Source organism: Acanthochromis polyacanthus, chromosome 12, assembly GCF_021347895.1.
Source record: "Acanthochromis polyacanthus isolate Apoly-LR-REF ecotype Palm Island chromosome 12, KAUST_Apoly_ChrSc, whole genome shotgun sequence".
NCBI lineage: Eukaryota > Metazoa > Chordata > Actinopteri > Pomacentridae > Acanthochromis > Acanthochromis polyacanthus.
The window spans coordinates 26734760-26758357 of NC_067124.1; the positions used below are offsets into that span (position 1 = coordinate 26734760).

The 23598-nt window shown below is 41.0% G+C and overlaps 1 protein-coding gene across 2 annotated transcripts in view; it reads left to right on the forward strand.

Annotated features, from left to right (window-relative positions):
• The window catches only part of znf385d (zinc finger protein 385D), a 91672-nt gene that overhangs the window by 37233 nt on the left and 30841 nt on the right, over positions 1-23598 (forward strand). For both annotated transcript variants that reach the window (XM_022193637.2, XM_022193638.2), the window contains 2 exons: positions 9127-9234; positions 20860-21028. In XM_022193637.2, coding sequence (XP_022049329.1) covers positions 9127-9234; positions 20860-21028 — 277 coding nt within the window. The remainder of the gene's footprint in view (positions 1-9126; positions 9235-20859; positions 21029-23598) is intronic.

Here is a 23598-nt window from a genome sequence, read left to right on the forward strand (position 1 = left end):
CACTCTGCCAACGTCTCCCCTGACAGAAACACATCAGTGGAAATCAAAGACAAACAGACGAATGAAAGGAGACACCCATCGTCAGAGAGCAGGGGGAAGAAGAAATAGATTTACTTATGTCATTATCAGAGCTCAAACTTGATATGTTTCTCAGAATCTGCCTTTAGATTTCACATCATGGTCAAATTCTTCTGAAAGTTGCTTACACTTTGAAAAACTTACCAAGAAAAGTCATTCTTAGCTGCAATAAGCCGCATTTTTCATGAACATAACAAATAAGCTTCGCCTCACATCTTCTATGTGCAAGATCCTAAACCCCTTAAAATAGTTTTTTTCGAAGATGTTAGGGATGTTTACACGACTTCAAGACCTGTTCAAAAGCACTGCAAACATTTCTTTTTCTCTAATTGCAGATTGGCTGTGTTCGCCATCTGCTCTCTGATCGTCTGCGGTGGCTTTGTGGTTACCTCAGCCTCGGGCGAGAGGCTGTTTCAAGGCAGACAGCTCATCAGGATGATTGACAAATCTCGGTGCTGGAACTCGACCAGCTGAGAAAAAAATTGCATATTAGAGCCACATAGGAAGTCATTTGGAAGATGACACTGAGTCTGCTGCAGTCAGAGATGGTGCAGCGGGCAATGCTGCAGGCCTGAGAATGGGCGGATGTGATACGCGTGTGGTGTGTGTGGGTGTTTTTGATGCGCGTTTGCAAGTGGATTATATGTATGTGTCGCGGTACATTTGCTCCAGCAACATTTCGGTTTCTGGCAGGCGTGGCTCGAGCGGAGTGTGTGGCTCGGTGGGTGGCTGATGGGAGTGGAGCTCGGGGAATAACATGTCCCTGGCATTGCAGCTGCTCCCTGCAGACGAGGCCTGTACACATCATGTCTCAGTGCAGGGAGGAATAAAATGCTACATGACAGGAGGGTTTCTTAAAAAGATACATGGTAAGATGCACAGGAGGTGGTGCAGCTTTCAGCGCTGAATGTGGAGAAATTAGCAGCGAAGCCAAGAAAAGCAGAATGGAATAAATTCACATGCAGAATTCTGAATCCCCTTTTCACCACTTTATACACGTTGAGTAATGATGTTTCCACGAATAAGTCTCAACTGAGCATTTTGTTGGATTATGCTTTTTCTTGTGGCCTCATCGCAGCAGATTCTTTTCACAGCATCTGCACCAGAGTGAAGGAGAAATAACATGTTTCAAGCCCAGTGCGTGTTTCGAGTAAGAGATCACCCATTCTCTCGTGGCCCAGATGTTTTTAACTGGCTTTCCATAGCTCAGGCCCCGGTTTCCCAGCAGGCTGAAGAGAGTCTGCCTCTCTACTCTGGCGTTTTCCCTGCCAGCAAGCCTCTCCAACTCCATGTGTCATCCTCTTCTCTCTTTCCAAAAACTTGGGCGAGATTTACAGTACAAAGGTAGACTGTTGCATAACGCCTTCTTTTCCTCCAATTCAGCAACAAAGTGTGTCAGGGCAAAGGCAGAGGAGAGGAGAGGCTCCGGTAATGTAATGCGAAGTTTTCAGTGTTTTCAGGCGGATCTCGTTGCACATTTCACTGAATCTCATCAAGTACATTTTAGTTGGAGAAGTGGGTATAATTTGCTTTTATTTTTCAGACGAGCGCGGCAGGTTTCACATCTCTGAATGTGCACAGCAGATATCTGGTGTCTAATAGCAGTCAGCCATTTATGATATTTTGAAGAAACCGGCTTTGTATCAACTACTTTCAAACAGACCTGCCTTGTATTACATTCCTTTGATGAAACCCCCTAAAAACTCATCTCAGTGTATCAAAGTCAGATATTTAGAAGTTTTTCTCAGTGAAAAACTCCTTTTCAGCCTTTAAATGTCTTTTATGCAACTTTACACTGTTTATTCACAGCATACAGATCTATGAAAAGCTCAAGCACACCAGCTCACCTATGTCACTGTAAAATTACACAATGCAAAGTGCTAATATTGCAAATTTGTCTTCCAAAAATTATGCTTCTACATAATGAAACTGCGTTCTCATTTACATTTTCAAAGATATGTAATTTTAAATTGTGTAGTGGGAAAGACTTCCAGTCCATATGTAGGTATTAGTAGAGGACTGGACTGGACTTTTACCTTGAAGACTGGGATTTGTGTGTCGTGTTGGACCATTATTCTCAGACTTAAGTTTAGTTTTCACTCATCCTTTAGTTAGATTTAGAAAAACATCACGCTATGGTTCACACTTTTACAACGATTGCTATTTGTTTGAGGCTTGGCTAAGTTCAGGCTCAAAAATAACTTGGTTAGGTTTAGGAAAATAGCGCGATTTGGGTTAAAACATGACCTTTTCACTACGTTTGAAGCTCCTCCTTCATTTTCTGAGTTGTCAAGGCGAATCCTGACCCGTCTAATTTGGCATCGATATGTTTTTTGGAAATGCATTTATGATACATTAGAAACAAATATAATCTGGCAGAAAACACATTTTCCTCAAAACATAGCTGATAATGCAGTTATTGTAAAGGAACATTATTTTTTGAAGACATGGCTGACTATTGGAGTAATTTAGCCATATGATACCGAATAATGGTACTTTAAGCTCTACTCGTCAAATTGACAGGGCTGGCTCCTCAGGTTTGTTATGTATGAAACTCTAGAAGTCTGAATCTGTTTTTTTGAGGCTTCCACAATATAAAAACACCATATGCTAACAAGGAAGAAGAAAAAAAAGATTTCCACCGGAGGGGATCTTTAAAAGACGATAATGTATTCTAATTTTCCATCTGCTGAGTGGGTGTGTTAGGTCATTCTACCTGCTAAGAATACTGTTTAAGCTGTAAAAGCCTTTATTAGTCTGCTGTCCTCTCTACTGCTGTCATAAGTCACGCAACTCAGAGTAACTGCAAAAATTTAGGTGTAAACATTTTTCAACTAAAGAAAAGCCTCAGTTTGTGACACCTGAAACAGTAAACATTCTATTTTTCAGTATTCGAATGCTGGATATCTAACCAGAGTTACTCACATAATCATTGTCATCTTTGAGGAGCCGTAATTGTTTTTTTCACCCCTTGGGGCAATGGACACGCAGTAAACACAACACAGACGTACTGTATTATCACCTCATAAACATGATACGGTGAATGTGTTGGCAAACAGTAGCCAAATTACACATGCGGCAGACAGGGTCTTTTAGTTTGTGTTTCTGCTGATAAATACTCCTCTGTGTTCCCCAGCAAGTCATTAACTTTGAGTGACCGCTGTTTGCTGCTGGGCAGGTATTGTGTTGTGAGTTTATCAGAGCTGTTTTTGCTGAAAACGGATGCTGCGGCTGGAAATTACACAAATTAGAGCAGCGAAACTGAAAGACAACAGTAAAGCTGGAAACTTTAAAACCAAAACAGGTAAACCAAAGATGCTAAAAGGTGATTCATTTAGCTCATGTTGCATTCCACCACCGTCTGATCCTCGCCTATATAGAGCATTTATTAGTGCAGCTTTAATGCTTCGAGCAGTTGGTGTTTTTGTAATATCTTTCCTCAATGACATACTGTGTGTATTTTCTGTGTATTAAGAATCAGTCAGCTCAAGACATGAACATCTGTCCTGGTTTTGACATTTTCTAAGTTTCCTCCTCAGCTGCATCAAAACCACAGCAGAACAACATGACATATTCTGTGCCAACAAACACTGTGTAGCAAAGTCGTGTTACAAATATTCCTCTGAGTTTGCTGCAGTGCTGGAACACATCGGCAGCCCTCACTGATGATCGCCACAGCGGATTATAAGTGTCTGTAATGCTCACTGGGGACTCCTTTGGGATATTGTGTATTGTCTGTGAACATAAGCACTCTGAGCGATTCATTAGAGACTTCTCTCACTTCTGTGGCAGCCCAAATCATTTTCAGTTTTTTGGTCTGTGGGAAACATTTTATTGTTGCAGGGTTTTGATTATAAAAAAACAAGAATATCCATTTAAAGGCAGAAATCAGCAACGAAAATTGAGCCATTGACTGACTTAGAGAGCAAAGTCAGAGGAGCATGCTTGTGTTTTCCATTTTGAAACTAATTATTTTATCTCCACTGTGGTGTTTTGCTCAGAACTATCCCCCCAGCAGCTCATTACAATAGTCCTGCGTTAACTCAACAACATGTTTGAAATTGATTCTGCTCTAAGCCCGTTTGCCTCTGGCGAAACCTCAACGTCTCACTCTTCCTGAGCCCGTCTCGCTCTGAACCTGCCTCCGAATATAAGAACAGCACTCGATCTCATGACATGTTGTTCAGCCACATTAGAGATCAAAAGTGTTTATATCTGTTCAGAACAGCCAGTTGTTCTTTATCCTCTTGTGGGTCGATTGTTCCACTGTCTAGTCTGCGTAAGAAGTCATCCTGATGTCAGAATCTGTCTCGAGTGTGGGTTTTCTGTCAGAACAAAGGCTGCTTTTTGTTACGCTAACTTATGTTTCCTCATGTCTTCAAATCTTTGCCATCATGGAGGCAGGGATGCAACAAATAATCAACGTTGCCAACAGTGATCCTTGCGTTGTTTTCTATGTGCCAACCTGTGGTGCAATGTTGGAAGTGTCATAACTTGAGAAATAATGTCGCTAGAGTCCTAAAATGTTCTAGGCTCATCGCTATGTACACGTGGTACAACTCTGCTTTGATAGAACAATGCAAACTAGTTTTATGATGCTATATGCTCCACCATTTTAACAATGTTAGACAAGCTGGGGTTAATGGCCAGCAAGCATGTCGTCTTTGGTACAGCTGAGCTCCTCATTCTCAGTAAATTATCGTAATCCAGACATTAGAGGAGCCTTCATAATTCTGCCCTCACAGACCCCCTGTCAAAAAGACACTAGCAGGTGTCGTGGCACATCTACTAAAAAACATTTCACCCACCCTGTCTGTTTCAATATCATCCCCATTTCTGTATGCCTGTGTACATTAAAGTGTGCTGCATGCATCTTCCAGTCCCAGCTTCTGTGTTCACCAGATTTTCAACAAGGATCTTCCAATTACTTATTAGCACCTCAAGGAGATGACAGGGCTCACACAGTTGTGTTTTATGTTTTGTGTTCTCAGGTGGTGTGACGTATAAATGAACCTCAGGAACTTTGTGGATGTCGAGTTGAATAATTAAGTGATACAGCTGTGCAGCTCATCAGAGGTGCCATCGTTTCAAAGTGACACTAAGGAGCAAAGGATTTCTCATTTGACAGCTCCGGCTTCGTCATTCTCTTCTTCCTCGCATCTTTCTCTCATATCCATGCTGAGATGAGGCACGAGTGAGGAAAGCAAGGCGACATGTTTGCATAATGAAGAGCACCCAGTCTCTGCACTTCCCTCTCTTTCCTCTCTTCAGTTCCTTCCCTCTCCAGCTGTTCTGTTGTGGAATTTTCCATTCTGCGTCTTGCATCACCTGGGCTCTAAGTTGCCCTCGGTGAGTTTACCTCCTCAGAGATCGCCTGACCCAGCTGCTCATTCACTCAGCCCCAAACACAGAGACCTGTTCTCAGCCAGTCTTTGCCAGACTGTTGCTGCCAAGCCGCTGTAGCATCACAGTCATTGTTGTCACCTGCACATGATTACCTTCCCGCTTTGGTCCTTCTGTCTGATTTTCGCTGCCTTTCACAGGCCAAAGCAGTTGACAGTCAGAATTTCAGAAATACCTTTCAGTGCAGTCCAACACAAACCATACCTAGAAAATGCATTTTTGAAGTCAGCAGAGAGTCTATCTTTCTAGTGGAAAGAAAAGAAAAGCCATCTGTGTGGTTCTGCTTAGTAAGTACAGTCTTTTTATTCCAGTGGTGAATATCTGAAAATCTCAAACATCTTTTTCTATCCCTGCACACAAATACCTTTGAAATCCCAAGTAATGCTTCCATTCAGCCAAACAGCGTCAACAGCAAGCAACAGTATAAAATCATTGTGCCTACCTTCTGCAGAGCAATTGTCAAGGTGGATTAATCCTCCCACGCAGTGCTGCCACCTTTCCACTTTCCCAGAGCCAAGAAGTGCCTATTGAGAGTTTTCCTTTTTTTTTTTTTTGGAGAGAGGCAGATGTGTTTGTTCGTTCCCCAAAGCTCTGTCACCACACAGAGGGAAGCACAACACCAAACAGACAAGCAGCAATGCAGTTGTACTTCCACTCCGAGCACATTGTAAAGCGGGAAATGTGTGCCCTCGCTGTGCAGCAGAAGCTCTTTTGTTTGTGCTGCTTTCTTTTGGGCATTTTATCTTTTGTGAAATGAACAGTGAATGCAGCCTAACCATCATTATCTCCGTGGTCACAGCTTGATATCACTTATACCTACACATCCCAGAGCTCAGAATAAAGGAACTTTCAATCTCACTCTGCTTTGCTTAAACTGACCTGAGGTACCATTGTCTGAAATGAATAAACAGAGCTTAAAAATGTCTTTACATAAATTGCTGGGATTGCACAGTTGACATTAGATATAAGGCCAAAGATGTTCACTGCTCAATATCAAGAATTATTGTTACTGTACAGGGAATAAACTCCCTGAAATGTAGTCAACATTCTTGACAATCGATATATAGTGTACATTATTTATATATGGCTACTTGTATCTGGACAGAGCTTGGTGTGGAGTTGCTGCTCCTTTGCCGTGGTAGTGTGGACATCTGATTAGGATGCCTCCTGGGCCCCTGACTTTGGAGGTTTTTATGGTTTATCCACCTCAGAGCAGACTCCAGGGTCAGCACAGTATTTGTTCAGGTATTACATATCTCATCTGGCCTGGGAACGCCTCGGGATTCCCCTTGAGGAACTAGAAAACGCTGCGTCCTGCTTCCACTGCCACTCCACTACGAAGAAAATGGATGAAAAATGAATAATTTATATATGCTAAAGAAGGGACTTTTCCTCAGACTGCTTTGTCAAGTTATTGAGTTAATTCGATCAAGAGAAATTCCTCTCGAAGCAGTTCGACCGTTACAAAGAGAGCACAGGCAGGTGGAGCGGCAGCATGTGGAGGAAACTCTCAAACCAAATCAATCCAACTGATGCAGACGAGTTCATGAGTTTATTGAAAAACAATTACAAATGCAAGTTTAAAGGGATGGTCTTAATGCAGGGTAATGCTTACAGAAGCTCACGTGATGCTTTCAGGTGGTCAGTTGGTTAAAGCACATTACTTTCTACTGCAGTGTGGAACTGTTTTTTTCAATCATGTCTACTCCCACTGGATTTCTTCCCATTTATGCCAGTAAAACATACATTCTTATTGATTTTGTGTTTTCTCCTGTCCTGCAGAGAAAACCTGTTAGTTTATTATATAGGTATACTGTGTATATAGCTGTTCTAGAGAAGTTAAAAACACATTTCTCCAGTGTATGTGGCTGAATATATGTAGGAAGAAGCGCTTTATCTCAGAAGGACAGGTTATTTTGACCTGGGAAAATGAAGCAGGTGTTATTTCAGCCCAGAGTTGCCAGAATTTAGCCTGTTGTATATCTTACTTTGCACATTTGTTGTCCGGTTCCTTTCCATGTTTGTCAGCAACAACTGGAAACTTTGGGCAAATGTCAGACTTGCTTTGCTTTTTCATTCTTAAAACCTGCTTTAGTTTCAAATCCATCTGTTGACTCCATTTTTCTTGTTACCGTAAATAACAGTTTATGCGTTTGTATGTGTTTTGACTGCCCACCTTCACCTGCTGCACAGTTAAAGTCAGCCACTGCTGACTGTGTTTGGTCCAATGTTACCTGCAGGTTCTCAGCCCGACGCAGTTCACTAATGTGTAGTACAGTCCAAAAAATAATGTCATAAGTAGTTTTTATTTATCATTTAAACCAAGTGAAGTAAATAGAAAAATCCAAATCAAAGCAATATTGTGCAGCAGTTCGGAGTCTCATCATCTTCCCAGCTTGCACATAATTTTACCAGAACATTTGTCACCTACAAGTTTGAGTAATATTTTAAAGTTTTAATTGAATGCCCAAAGAATGTTTTAACGGTCTTCACCTTTTTAAAAAAAATGCCCCACAAGCTTAAAAGAGAGCTGAGATGAAATGGTTTAGCTGCAACAATCAGGGGATGTTTGGAAGACGTTCTTAGGGCCACAGATTGTTACAAAACAACAAAGTTCTGAAACTTACATTCAAAAAATGCTTTCAGGATGTTCTCAAGGTCTCAGATGGCAGAATATTTTTTGAAAATGTGACTGTAATGTGACCTATTAATAAATCTGGGTCATTCTGCCTACACTGTTCTGAGGGTGGTTTGGGGATGTTGTTGAGGTAACACATTATAGAACATTCTTCTAGAAAACATTTCCACAACATTCCACGATAATACACGACTAACATTTAAAATGTTAGGAGCACAATGTTCTACCAATGGTACCATGAAACATTTTTAGGATGTCTTGTTATCTCACCTTAAAGACAAACATTCTCGAAGTTAAAATAGAGATTCCTGCTAAAAACTTTGCTATAACTTTGCCAAACATTCTTAAAACGTTTTTAAAGCAAGTAAATTCTAGCTGGGTTGTCTCTGCATGTAATCCCAGACTCAGGCCGCTGTGGGGCCCATATTGTCTGTTCCTGAATAAAATTTTTGGTGCAGAATAAATTTAGAATGAATCAGACGCCTCTCTGATGTGATGGAAAATAATCTAAACATCTTCAGTGCCTAAAATTATTCCACATTACTTCATCTTAGTTGTAAATGTCCTGCAGTTTCTGTACATACACATGGTCATCTGAGAGAAAATGTACTGAACCACACTCTAAAACTAGATGTTGCCTGTAATATATGATCTATGACTGTGGTCGCTAGCAGGTGTTAAATTCATTGCTGTTTCAAGTTTCTTCTGGGCAAATGTTGCTAAAAATAGAAACAATAAAGCCACTGGTGCCCTTTAAGTGTTCCCTTGAGGGAATTTGCTCACAGCCACAAAAATAAGGTCAGTTAAGACTGATGGTGTATGCCTTGAGTAAGCAAATGGAGAATTAATTCCTGATATGTCTGTGTTAATGTGTGAGCATGAAATCACCTGTTGGCAACCCGTTTTCTCTTCACAGTCCAGAGAGCAATGTGGAGTGAAGCTGCTTTACAGGTCAGCTTCAGCCCTGTTTTAATTAGCCTCACTCTGTCCCTCTGTCCATCCACCAGATGGACCCGGTGCAGAAAGCCGTCCTCCATCACACCCTCGGCCTCCCTCCCACCGCCAAGAGGAAGCACGTCTCCTGCAGCGTCTGCCAATTGAGGTTCAACTCACAGGTGAGCAAGTTCCCTTCTGAACAGGAGAGAAAGTTGGAAAGTCACAAGAACTCTAGGCAGAAAACAAACAGTAAACACCCTGCACCACCTCACAGTCTGATGAGAATTTTGTAATTAAGTGTTCTGGGGTTGGCCATGCTGTTTTGCACATTGTTCTGTTAGGGCTCAGCATTTTTTATTTTTTATTTTTTAATGCAAATGATCAAAATATAACTTTCTATGACAATGAAAAAAGTGGTTAGAAAAGTAGACATTCATGAGAAGAGGCTTGAATTTGTTTTCTTCATTCACTGAGAGGGGAACAATCGCCTGAAGATTTCTTTCTACTAAAGCACTGAAATACGTGCTTTCAGTGCAGAAAATCAGAGAAAAGGGCGTATCTGAAGTAAAACTGCTCTTACTGACTAAATAGGAAAATATACAAACCAAACTCTCAGTAAGACTCACAGATGGAATATGCACTTTTGAAACGTAACCTTCCACATCAACAGAATCAGAGACACGTCACAAAAATGCAGCCTGCTGGATTTGAAGGAGGGATCCTCTCCAGAGGCAGCTGAGATCAGCAGGGTGTCAATTACCTCACAGTGGGTGATAACGAGGTGCTGCCTGCTGCGTATTCTTGGTACTTCCCTTCTAGAAAGGGCCTGCATGATCGCCAAGTGGGCCTCCACACGCTCCCACCGACTATTGATATGAAGATGTATTAAATGAGCGGTTGTTTTCTTTGCATTTAAAGTCTCAAAGGGACACGCCGATGATGAGTCTGCACAGATCTATTTACTTTTAAATGAGGTAATCATTGGCTCCACAACAACAGGAGAGATTAAATCAAACGCTCCGGGTGTTTCGTCTTGAATTGTTGAGCAGTTCCATGTCTGTAAATTGTCCTCCTCCTTCTAATTCAGGTAATTTATCGGTTTGTGTAGCTCTAGTTGGATTTATCCTCCCTTCAAAGTCATGATAGATTCATTACGATAGCGTTCTTTGGCTTTATATTTGCAATCAAGTCCCCATGTTTTAGTAATGTACATCATGTGTTCATAATAGATCACAGCAGGGAGAGTTTAATAGTGTTTCTGTAATCACTTGTCTGCAATACATTTGAATGAACTGCATTATATTAATACTAGCATGCCGAATCAAACCGATGGACAAGTATCTATCCAAGCAGATGGGTTTCGATTTCTCCTGCACCTAATTTCCATTTTCAAAGTAATCAAAAAATATTAGAAAAGAAAATCGTTGCCCCTGCCGCATGTCGCTAAATCAGTTGCATCCCTAAATAGCAGCGTCACGGCTCTTTCATTAAAGCAGTAATCAATCCATTTCGAACAGTTAATGGCTTGGTGATTACTTAGGGTGCGATTATTATGTTTTACATGGTGAAATCTATCTGAGTATATAAAGCTTCATTAGAGAAATAGAGCCTGTGTTTGGCTGTCAATCAACAGGCAGCTCTGTGAGAGATGGGAGAGTTTGCAGTACCCTGAGGCTGTTTTTTTTTATTCCTTGTTTTCATTTGAGCCACGGATGCTGCAGAAGATTGTCTTAATTTGCTCCACTGACAGTTTCTCATAATGGGAAGCTGCAGCTCGGACTGAGAGATGATGCAGAGCAGGAGGCTGGACCTGCTGAATGCTGATCCCTGCTGCTCTGGAGGAGAGGAAAGTCTGTTTGCGAGCCACCTAATGGCCTGGGATCATAAAGAGGAAAAAGCTTCTCTGTTTTAAAAGAATTTAAGATGTTCCCACTTTACTAGATGCAGTCATGTTTACGAGTCGAGGTCATAAAGTGGACTCAAGTCTGTTATTTGTTAAGTGCGAGTGAGTCAGCGGATGGTCTGATCTTCTCCTTTACAATTACCTGTTTAGGTTTACCGCATTTGCAACACGTTATCTGTACCCCGTGTTTTTGTGAATTTATCCTGTTTACCTTCGAGGCCTTTTACAAGCCGATAATCTTATTAGGAGTCCTCTGTAATTTTCTTGAAATAGACATGAAGATGTGCACACAGCGCCAGAGGTGGTGCTATTAGGAGACGAGGAGAAGATGAGATTCAGCAAAATGATCATGAAAGAAGCATTTAGTCAATCCGTTGGCTTGTTGATTGTTATTTCATTTGCAATACTAAACCCTCTGAACATCAAGCAATTCCTATCACATTTTTACTCACTGTGGGCTCATTTGTCACTGCAATAGGAAGACCTGCGCTTCTACGGAAATATCACTGCCATTGAGATTAAAGGTAGAGAGAAGTCAAACATCACAAGTCTTTGGTGCAGCATGGCAGCTATGATGCCATAAATAACAACTAGATCTTTTTCAAGCAAGAAAATAGAATCAATACTGAGAAAAATGGTGGTTCAACGTGTGTTATATATTTTACTAGCTACATTTAACAACCTCTTCAAGCTTGATGTTTTTCTGATTCTGCACATCAGCTGGAGGACCACCGGGCTGAATGTATCTTCCAACGACTTGCTGACATCTTGCTCCTGTGTCGACCGTTTTTGAGCCATGCTGCATTATTTTATTCAGGCAATATGTCTCATTTTGTGCCCGCACTTCAACTGTAAGGTCTCTGAATTTTTGCCATATGATTGATCTGAGTCATGAATGGCTTCTCAGCTGCATCAAGGAGAGCTTATTCTTTAGTTGTTTTCTTTTTTGAGAATGTGGTGCAAGTGAGTAATTTTTTGGCAAGGTAGTTTTGAATGAGACCAGTAGAAGGATTTGATTTTGATTATGGATGTCCGATATTGGCTTTTTTTTTTTTTTGCCAAAAACCGATAGGCCGATATTGTGCAACTCTCAGTTTTCGATTCCAATATCAACCGATGATGATATATGTGGAGTATTTAACTAATTTTAGCTAATGTCACATATCTTCTGTCTTGGAATTCAGGCATCATGAATAATTTTATTGTGATGCTCCACTGGATGCATTCTCAAATGCAAGAAGGCTTTCCATATGTAACCATTGTCTGTGCAAAATAAGATGAAATCTAAAACAGTGAGACAAGAAACAGAAAGTTTATAAATTAGTCTGAGTTCAGGAGAAACTATTCAAATCTTTATTTAACCAGTGAAAGGCTTCACTGAGAATGAATAATAACTTATATAAGAGGCCGAAATAACAACAGCTCATACAACTGAACACAGTAAACAAAGCACATCAGAAAAAATGTTATACATTATTTAAAATGTGTAGTTTTGGAGAGTATGATGAAAAGACAGATATGTACATATATGCAATAAGGAAAGCAAAGGAACAAAAGAATCACAGCACTGATGATCCAGTCCTACCTTTGTTTTCATGTACTAAAGCAGAAATGAATCGTCATAAAACATGCTGTGAAGGTTATTCGCTTCTTTTCCACCTCTGCAGGTCGCCTCTGTATCCATTCAAACGTCTTGCAGCAGTACAGCACAGAAAACACAACATTTCTGTCTTGTTTCTTTCTCACTGAAAATTATGCCTCCCAACAAAAGTTGCTTTTTAACCCTGATCTTCTGTTTGGGGCCTTGGAGATCTGCCCTCTTTAACAGCCTAAAAAACTAACCTAAAACTGTGTAATCACGTTGATACTTTATAATTTTTCCCTTCTGCCTTGGGCTTGTTAATGAAAATTACATTTTAATGATGACTTGTGTCAATCAGACAGAAACTTAAGCTTCGCTATTAGACATCAGTTGCAAAACAAATGGCTAAACGCAGTTAATTTTCAAACTGTGATTGGTGTTGATTTTATTTTTTACTTTTCCAATTCCCACCAAAAATGGATTTGGATTTCTGCTGCTGGAGTTATATTTAGAAGAGATCAAAACAGTTCAGCAGGATTCCATGTGTGATGGTCAGATTGTTTGAAAGCACATATTAAGAACTACATCTGACATATCATAACCCAGCCCTAAGGCTCCATCCACACTAATATGTCTTCATTTTAAAATGTGGAACATCTTATGCTTAGCATCCACTCTATTCCGGCATTTTAGGTTCCCTAAAACATAGACTTTTGCTGCTGACCCTGTTTTAGTTCTCCTCCGGGGTTGTGCTTTAATCTGGATGAACAGTATGAACAGACTTTTAGAAACTGTGATGCAAAAACTCATGTTCTGTTTCTCATTGGGCCTCTGTGTTATTACATTCTTTTCCTGAGTCCTGCCACATAGCTGTTTTCTGCAAGAAAACAAAGACATCAGCCTTGACTACCAGTGATTAACTCAACACGGATAACGAATTCGGTTGCAGGCATTGCTGACCTTGTTGTCTGTGCTGTTGTGCAGTTAGAGAAGTCTTACTTTTCTCCATTGCTGTACTTACTCTACAGTATTTTCCACAACTAAGCAGCCAATTGGCACCTGCATGCTGAGTGTACCAGAAAATGCTACATGATGTGTATTTTCAGGCATCTTAGTTTGCACAGAGATCATATCTGAATCATATAGACGTCTGCATCTCTTTGCATTAATGTGGTGACATGTTAACATGTTTGTCTCAGGTATGAATGAGCCCCCTTGTCATTTTCACTTGCAGCACAGCAGCAATACAGTATCCATAGCACGATTGAACTGAATGTCTTCAGATGAATGTCGGGCTGCAGCAGTACAAGGTTAAACATTGCGCATCGAAAGAGAGAAATCACATCCTGTACTGTCTTCTAACATTACTGCAATGGATTTATTGTCTCAATCTTTATTTCATAGGCACAAAGAAAATAACATCAGTCCAATAAAGAGTGAGACACAGTGAAAGAGCCGTTTCAAGTTGTTAAGATTCTTCTCAGATCACATCACTCTACATAAACAGTTTTTTTTCCCCTCTCACAGCACAAAACACAACAACAGTAATAATCTGCCTTGCCTTCCTTTATTTCCATTTTTCATTTATACCAACTGTGTGGACGAGTCATTGAATCTCCAGAAAAAAAATCAGCGTGTGAGGAAATAGCAATTAAAACATGGTCTAAACTTAATGTTCCTTGTGCTCATGATGGTCATTAATTAAGGCTTTAATGGCAAAACAAGTTTTAAACAGCCATCAGTGATGCAGCCTGTGAGCTATTCAATGTCACTGTCTTTTTTGAAAAGCTGTTATAACATTTATAAATCACTGCTTGGGCACAGTGAATGGCTACCACTTCACTGGGGATTGTATTATTACTATCTGCTCTATTTTGCCAAAAAGTGGAGTAATTTGTCTTCCAAAGAGCTTGGCCAACAGTTTCAAGCTTGTGTGTTTTCCCTCCCACTGTATAAACAACAATAGCTACACTGTCTGTGACATCTGCATTAATGCTATCAGACAGCTCAAGTAACTGGAAGAACAAGTTTTTAATCCCATCAGGCCAGAGTTCATTGATCTCTGTGACCTTTCATCACTTGAACACTACCCCGAAACATCAGATGAGTTCCCACCCACTCTGCCAGCTGCCTTCATGTATTTAAGCCGTAGCATCCGTTCCATTTACACATTTGTTTTCTGACTAGAGAGCGGTGTTGAACAATGGCTGTGAGCAAAGTCATCAAATACCTGCTTGCTACCTTCAACTTTTTATTTTACGTTGGTGTGGTCTTTATTCTTGGCTGTTTCGTAAACATCCGGATCAACAGAGCGGACCACCAGATCATTGATGACCTTCTTCCAGCCATAGACCTCGTCCTATTTATCGGTGTCGGGGCGATGATTTTTGGCTGCCTGGACCACTGTGCAACAATCCGAAAGAACCGCTGCCCGCTGGCCCTGTTCTTCCTGGGCCTGCTCACCATGTTTGTCATGCTGCTGGCTGTGGGAGTGTTAGGAGCCATATCCAGAACTGCAGCTGCACAGGAGCTGGTGAGGGAGCGCATGGAGCAATTTCTTCCGCTGAGCGAGCAGCCGGAGGATTTTCAGGAGTCGTTCGGACAGGTGGAGAGGACCAGCTTCTGCTGCGGATTCTTTGCTGGACATTTGGACTGGGGAAACTCGATGGTAGTGCCCAATTCATGTGACTGCATCGACACCTCCGTGAACTGCATGGTTCTGGATGGACGTGAGGTTTACTCCACGCCATGTATGATCTACGCTATGACGTGGTTGGACAGACTACCAGACTTACTCATGGTGACTGCCTTTGCCTTTGGCCTGTTGTTGATGCTGGGTATGATTTTTTCAGTGGCTCTGTTGTACCAGCGTAAGAACGGCATTGTTTGAAAATATTAAATACAAAGCTTCAAGTTGACTGCTGTTGGAAAGTTCTGACTAGGACAGATAATTGTCTTAGTCTTGCATCGTTTCTGAACTTTGCCTCATTGTAATTTTTTTAGGCTTCGTATATTTTGACTTATTTTAAAGACAAGGTCATATTTTAATTTTTTTCTGCAAAATAAACAGCTGATTATTGAGAAAATTGGTCTGATGTGTGGTGCATCAGTCATGGGGGTACTGTAATGGATTCAACTACCAAAAAAGCTTAAGCACATTGGTGAGGTATTGGAGAAAAATGATATTTACATCAGAATAAACAACTTATTGATGCAGTACATGTTGTCACTCACCACTGTCAGTGCATTTTGCTGATCACACCAACTTACCCTGTCTTAAGAGGACATTAAAATAAAATATTTTTGATTTACATGTGCTTCACATTATATCACAATGTTTCTAATTTGTATGAAATATTCTTTTTTAGATCCCAGTTTCATGTTTAAACATTTCTTCAGTTCTGATCCAACAGCCCATTCAAGAATACATACATTATGATGTAATTTTATTCAGGGAAATGCAAATACACTCAACAGCAACCAGGTGATGGCTGCAGGCTGGTACCGGAACAAAATGCATTTTAACAACCATTTTCCCCTCTTTGGTTTCAACATCAGTCAAAACACTTTGAGTCAAACAATGAATCAGAGGTGCGGCTCCTTGATATGATACTTGATCTTGTTCCCCCTCAGACTCTGAGGCTCCCAGGGTGTTGGGAGTTAAAACAAAGACCAGAGGTTCTTTGTTGTGAGTTGGAATCGTTTCCTTGGGTCTAAACAAGAATGTGGGTGGGTTTCTGCCTGCATTCAGCAGTGATTAACGAGGAAGAGCTTGTCTGTGAAGATGTGCTGACTCGTAGAGAAACAGTCTGCATAAGAATTGAATGAAGTGGTCTACGAGAGCACTTAGTAGCCACTTAGGGTGCAGTCCTCAGGTCCCTCCCAGGCAGATTACCACACACTGACTCAGGGGACCCTAATGACTCACATGTGACCCCGCAAGACTCTCAACCTCAGACTTTGTTTTAGCACTTAGATATCAGAGGAACCCCAACTCTTACAACATAAGATGAAAAAACTCCATCTCCAAAAGTTGTAGCTTCTCTCTTGAGGAGCTCTCTTTCCTTGACTTGCACTCTCATGACACTCCTGGCAACACGTCTTTGTATATGTTCTGTGAATCTGGGTCATAAAGATTTATGACCGTCTAAAAATGGTGCATAAGCTCTGTACTTCAAATAAAAGTGGGAGATGGCTCCAGCTCCATAAACAAAAAGGGGGTATAATCCACAGATAAAAAAACAAAACAAAAAAAAACGAGTGAACTATTCCACAAATGAAAACGGTTTACCCAGTGCTGGGCTCTGGAGCTAATTTTATTTAAATATTAAATTAATGCTGGGTTCAATGGATCTGGGAACTACAAACATAAACAACTGAAACACTTGTAAACTTTCTGTAATATTGAGCATGCCGTCTGTTCTCAATAAGTACAAAAAGTGTTTGATGTTCATGGAACAAAGCCATCACAGTCTTATGTAAATGACACCGAATTAATTGAATTATGAAGTCAGAACCTGTATTCCTCATCCCTTTTTTCTTTTTCCCCCATAAAATAATGGCCGGTTTGATGATTTTTCACGGTCTTCTACTCAGAATTTCCAGACTCCCAGGCAAAGCCTCCCATGATTTGAACTAAACATTTCAAGTTTATCTTGTTTTTTCGCTCTTTCCCTTCATCTCTTGCCCCATCACATGCTCAAATGACTGCAGGGATACAGTTCAATTCCATTTTATTTACATAGCGCCAAATCACAGCATGTCATCTCAGGGAAGTTTACATAGGAAGACCAAGACCTTATAATATTTTAGAGAGGAACCCAACATTTCCCCCATGAGCAAGCACTTGGCGGAGGAAAAAGTGCCTTTTGACAGGAAGAAACCAAGCAGAACCAAGCTCAGGGATGACTGCTGTGTGCTTCGACCAGTTGGGGTGAGGGGAGAGCAGAGAGAGAAAGAATGAGCACTGAGAAACAGACAACAAACAAGAGAGTAATAAACACCAGACAGGTTGGTGATGCCAGTAACTGTAGATCCGAAACATGCAGCTCCAGAACCAGAGATACCAGCAGGACAGTACAGAGAGAGACAGGACACAGGGGAGGAAGCACAAACTACAGGAGAGAGAAGCCTTGCAATGTCATTTACATGCATGGAGAGTAAAATTGTGGGGAGGAGAGGTGCTCAGTGGATCATGGGAGGTCCCCTGAAAGCCTGGTTTAAGTTCCTATAGCACCATAACAAAAGGCAAAATCCAAGTTCCTCTTGAAAATTACACTCCTATATGACTAAATTGAATATTTCCTGATTAAGTCTGGTTGTGACGCAAATGCACGTAAAAGCAGCATACCTTGATCATTTATTTAATGCCTTACTGTCACTTCTTTTGAGCCAATGAATCATATATTAGATGTAGTGGGACCTGTTGCCCTGGTAACCCAGAAAATGGCGAAGCTTCCAACGTTGTGAAAGAGTCAAATTTGAACCCATGCTGTGATATTTTCCTAAACCTAACCACCCAACCACATAGTTTTTGTGCCTAAATCCAACTAAACAGTGCATGAAAACTGAAAGCAAGTAAAAATAATACTGACTTATCCAATACGGGACACAAACCCTGGTCTCCTGGGTGACTAGGTTGCTGACATATGTCTGCGTTCTCCTCTTCTACCCCTTTCGCCTTCCGAATTTTGGAGGTGCTTTGATTTGTTCATGCTTTCCACTGATTGTGCCCAAATGCAGCGGTAAGAAGCTCTAAATTCTCCAGAAACCCTGCGTTCTGACCACCCGCTGTGCTTGAATCAGGAAAGCAACAAGTTCTGCTGGCAGGCTGTTTAATAGCACAGGCTGTTCCTTTAAAAGTTCAAAGTCACAACCTCACAGAAACAGCCACAGGAGTCCTGAATGTTTTTCTGTACTCCGTGTGAGTCGCAATGAAACCATCTGTAGACGTGCACATGTTGTGATAGGAATAAAACTGCATGCAAATCCACCAGTCCATGCAATGTCCACATTGTGGACAATGAAAAGGAGAAATCATGAATTGCCCTAAATAGCAATGTTAGTGTTCAGGGTCGCCAAGTCTTTACTAACTGAAAGCTTTATCAAAAGCAAAATCCAAACTGAAACCACAGCAGTGAAGTTCAACACATGAATGAAAAAAACCTTTACAGAAAAAATGTGGTGTTTAGTCAACTTTATCTTTATGGTTTTGAGTATGAGGCACGAAAATAGCGTTACTTCAGCACAAATCGAAGGAATTCTGAAAGGTCTTACAACTCTGAGGTTAATACAGCTTTACAAAGGTGTAACACACACACACACACACACACACACACACACACACACACACACACACACACACATTGTGAATTAACCTTTACCTGCTGCTGCTTTCCCGTTAATATGACTGAATTCCCACTTGAACATTTTAGTGTCACACAAACGTTTTCTGTAGTTCGACCCAGTCAGATTCCTGTCATGTCTTTTATGGAAAAATGGCTCTGAGGCTTGACTACAATTTTTTAGCCCTGGTCTGTGTGTGTGAGTGTGTAGTCAAAACAGTCAGACAACACGTCAGCGAAATGGCACGACTAAACAAAGCTCGGAGTTTCAGTTTCATTCAGCTGACACTCGTCGGTGCACAAAGAGGTCGAGCTGTTTGTTCGCGCACGGCTGTTGATGGATACATTGGAGTTTAAAGTGAGACCTTTTGGTTTTCCACAGCCTCTCTAAATCCACGAGCAATGCTGCAGCGCTGGTTTGTTTGATGTCTTTTCCCCCCTCACAGAGCACCTGGAGGGAAAACAAATGATTCCTTTCCTGGTTTTAATCATGGATGTGTCAGACTAAGAGTTCAGGTAATCCTTCCACTTCATTGCTCTAATGAAAGATGAATTATTGCTGTAGATGCATTAAACACCCATCCATATCACCTGAGTCTCATGACAAACAGTAACTTATGTCTTTGGTACCTGGAGGGTGATGAATGTGGGTTAGAATGAACGGTTTCATGCCAGAACAAGATGTGCGCCCTGCTTGAAAAAGTGATGCTTCATCCAAAAATGGTCTCTAGACTGAAGGGAAATGTTTGCGGCACTCCAAGTATTTCACAACCTTTGCCAACAAAATTACTGAGCTATGAATTCCTGGCACCGTTCTCCCCCTCGTGTAATGAAACCTCTTCACTTGTCTCATTCTATTAACTTGTCACATACTCTTGTGCACCTTCTCAGGTCATTACCTAAAGTTCCCAATCAATATTGTGAGTAAATGAGACAATTTCAAGCAGTATACTGTATACACAAAATAAAATGTTACTGGAGTTTTTGTAATGAGGTCATGAGGTTATATTCTTACAATTGAAGCAATCCAACCACTGCTGAAACAAAGTAATGAAACAAAGGGTGTCTTACCTATATGGTAATCCAGAGATTCTACCTGGAACGGTGTCTTTGTCCGAGCAGTCTTTAGTGAATATCCCAAATGTGGCCCATAAATAAAACTGCTCCCCACGGTTGTCTGGGGATGCACGATTGCCACACTTATTTATTCCACCAGGCAATTGCATCCCTCTTGATACCTTCCTTCTTGCCACAGGCAAAGCATACAGGAAAGTGTGCAGAGGTAAACAAGGGCAGCTCAAAGTCTTTGCATATGTCCTCCTCCTGTGTGCCTGGATGAATCTGCTGTGAAGGTGAATCCTGGTGATGCTACGTGTTCGGACTTTAAATCAAACGGCCATTCCATAAATTAAACGTCATGGGTCGCGTATGGGTTTAATCTCATCAATGACAAAGTAGCCTTATTCTCAGACAGTCATTTCAAAACTACTCTGGAACCATGGAAAAAATATTAATGTAACTGGCTGATTTTGCAAAATACTTGGAAAAATATTCGATATCAAGGCCTTATGAAGTTGCTAATGGCATTTTTGGAGCCTAAATTAATTTGTGGTCCAAAAAATGCCCCATTTACTAATAAATAACCTTCTGGGGAAAATAAAAATAAAAAAGGAACATCTCTTGAACTTATTCACTCCACAGATAAAAAAAAAACAGAGCACTTAAATTACTTAGAAAACCAGTGTTATTTCCATATATTAATCATTCCGTAGGAGATTTTCCCTCAAAACTGGCAGAAACAAAATCAGATGCTAACACTTTTTGCTGGACTACAACTGCCTTCTGCTAATTATGTTTAGTCAGCTTCATTGACTCTGACTGTGCTCCTCTAGTTTTCATATTTCATTTCATCCTGGCCCTGTGTTTTGCTGCTTTCCCACTGTTAAATCAAACCTGTTATTTGTTCTTCTCACAGAGCCAGGCCTTGGCCCACTACAAGGGTACCAAACATGCCAAGAAGCTAAAAGCCCTGGACACTCCGAAGAGTAAGCTCAAAGGCTCAGCGGTCGCTAAGGAAACCACCAACCAAGAGACCGCCAAGGGCATCAACACCTCGCAGGTCCCCAACGGCACTGACAGAAAAGGTTTGTCTTTTCCTGCCTGCTCCACATTCCACAACACTTTGTAGTTTTCTTTGTGTGGCCCCTGCCCTTCCGTTGAGAGTGAATGTTGGACCCTATAACGCACCTTTTTGGCGTTTTACATTTGCTGCACACAACTCATAATCACTTTAGGACCTGGATGGACTCACTGTTGATTATATCAACTCTGTGCTGGCTGGTTCGCCAAGTCCAACTGGCAGTTCAGGGCTGACATATTGAATTTTTAGGCTGGAGGGATCGCTGCAGGACACACAGGACAGTCAGACATGTGATGGATGGAGCAGGGCCTCAGTTTGCTTCAAAGATGGTTGTCAGATCATCTAAGACCACATTATGACACACAGCAACACTGTTTGATACATTTGAATGGGCTAGTTCCATCACTGCTGCAGCATGGGTGCAAATTCTTGACATGCATGAAAAGATAGACAAACCCTTTATGATGTCACCCACAAGTTTCCTGCAGAGCAGCTTTGAAGGTCAGTGTGGTGATGCCTGACTTCACCTAACTCTGGCTAATCCAAAAATGAACAAAGACATAGAGAGGGGATGGAGCTGAGGCAGACCAAACAAACATCTCTAAACCACGGACTGTCCCACGATGGTACTCACATGTCTCTCAAAGTGGCTACGCTATTAAATATGCATAAATTTCAGCCTTAGTAAAATTTAAATGGATGAGTTATATATAAATTCACCCTTTGTACAGTTGTCACAAATGGAGAAACGAGCTATAAAAACCAAAACCACATTGTGTCTTGGGATGTAAATGTGTCTATTTCTGTTGTAAAGTTGGCCATTTTAACATTGGGCTATGATATTGAGGATCTATATGCTTTTGGAGCCAGCTTGAAATGGTCATTTGCATTTTTGGGACATCTGTTTTGGCCTAATTTTTCAGCCTCAGAGGTTTTTCACTTGGTGCCAAAACAACGCATTGCTGAAAAATTACATGGTCGTTTGGAAAAAATAATGTTTAACAAGACTTAGCTTTTCTCTGACCTTTTGTTGCATGCACAACCATAGCCATCCACCAGTTTTAATGGAAATCTACAAAACAAAACCATCTTTTTGCAACCAACTCTGTCTATGAAAAAATGATAGCACTTTTCAGTTGATCCTTTACATCCGTAAACATTCTGTCAGGATTTTTTGAACACAGCATAGTGTTGATTTTATGAATTATGGTCTTATTTAGAGTAAAGTAGGGGGTGGTGGTGCTGGAGCCTATCCCAGCTGACTCGGCCAAAGGCAGGGGACACCCTGGACAGGTCGCCAGTCTGTCGCAGGGCTACATATACAGACAAACAATCACATTCACACCTACAGGCAATTTAGAGTAATCAGTTAACCTCAGCATGTTTTTGGACTGTGAGAGGAAGCCGGAGTACCCGGAGAAAACCCACACATGCAGGGAGAACATGCAAACTCCATGCAGAAAGATCCCAGGCCCAGGCCGGGATTCGAACCGGGGATCTTCTTGCTGCAAGGCGAAAGTGCTAACCACTTACGCTACTGTGCAGCCCATTTAGTCTATAAAACATGCAAAAAAATACTTTTAGAGAGTTCTTGTGGAGATAGAAGCAGTGTAATGTAGCCAGAGGGATTCTGTGAAAGCAGACTTTTCATCCTGTTTGGTGATTCAGAACAAGTATGACCATCAGCGGATGCAGGTGGAGAACATGTTATATCAACCAGTTCATTTTAAGCACTCTGAATTCTTCACTCTGGTGGCAGTTTGCCAAATGCTGCTCTCACATAACCATGTTCTGCGAGCCTTTTTCTTACTATTCAGGTTTGCACATCACATTTACCTATTATCCCATTTTTAATTACATTTTTGCTGGTGCACATTGTTGTGTGTAATATTCATCATGTTGCAGCCAGGTGGCTGTTTAAATCCAGTTATCTTGGCCAGGTGTCTGCCAAAAAAGATTCTTATTCTCTGTGGTATTCTCCATGTTTAAAAAGTAAACAAAGACTAGCTGCATCTTCCAGCTCCTGACACGGACCAGATGCAAATTATTTTAAAGACTTTTACGTGGTGTGTCTCACATTGGTGCTGTGGCAGATAATGTGTTTGGCAAGTGAAAGCACTGCTGAGGAGCTCTTGCCCTCTCTGTCTCCTGCTATGTAATATTCTTAAAGCTGCCTGTTATTATGTCATGAAATTGGCCCAATGAAAGTCTTCCCCTTCAACTGTAACAATAGAAGGTTTTTAAAGGAATTGGAAACACATTGAGCCGTGGCGCTCTGGTATTAATTTTTCCTCTGTCCACGACTTCCCCCAGTGTTCCAAAGTATTTAAATTAGGAGCATATTTCTGGAGCTCTTTTTGCAGTGTGACTTATTTGTCCAGTCTGAACTGTTTGAACTTGAAGTCAAAATATTATTTGAGGTGAAACAGAAGAAAATAATGCTTGAAATGAATAGGTCACATCTCTGAGAGAATGGACCAAGTATTAACGAGGCCACAGGTGAACGATTCGAACCCTTTACCAATATATATCAGCACAAAACTCCTACAAAGTTTTCTCAAAGTTTGTGCAAAT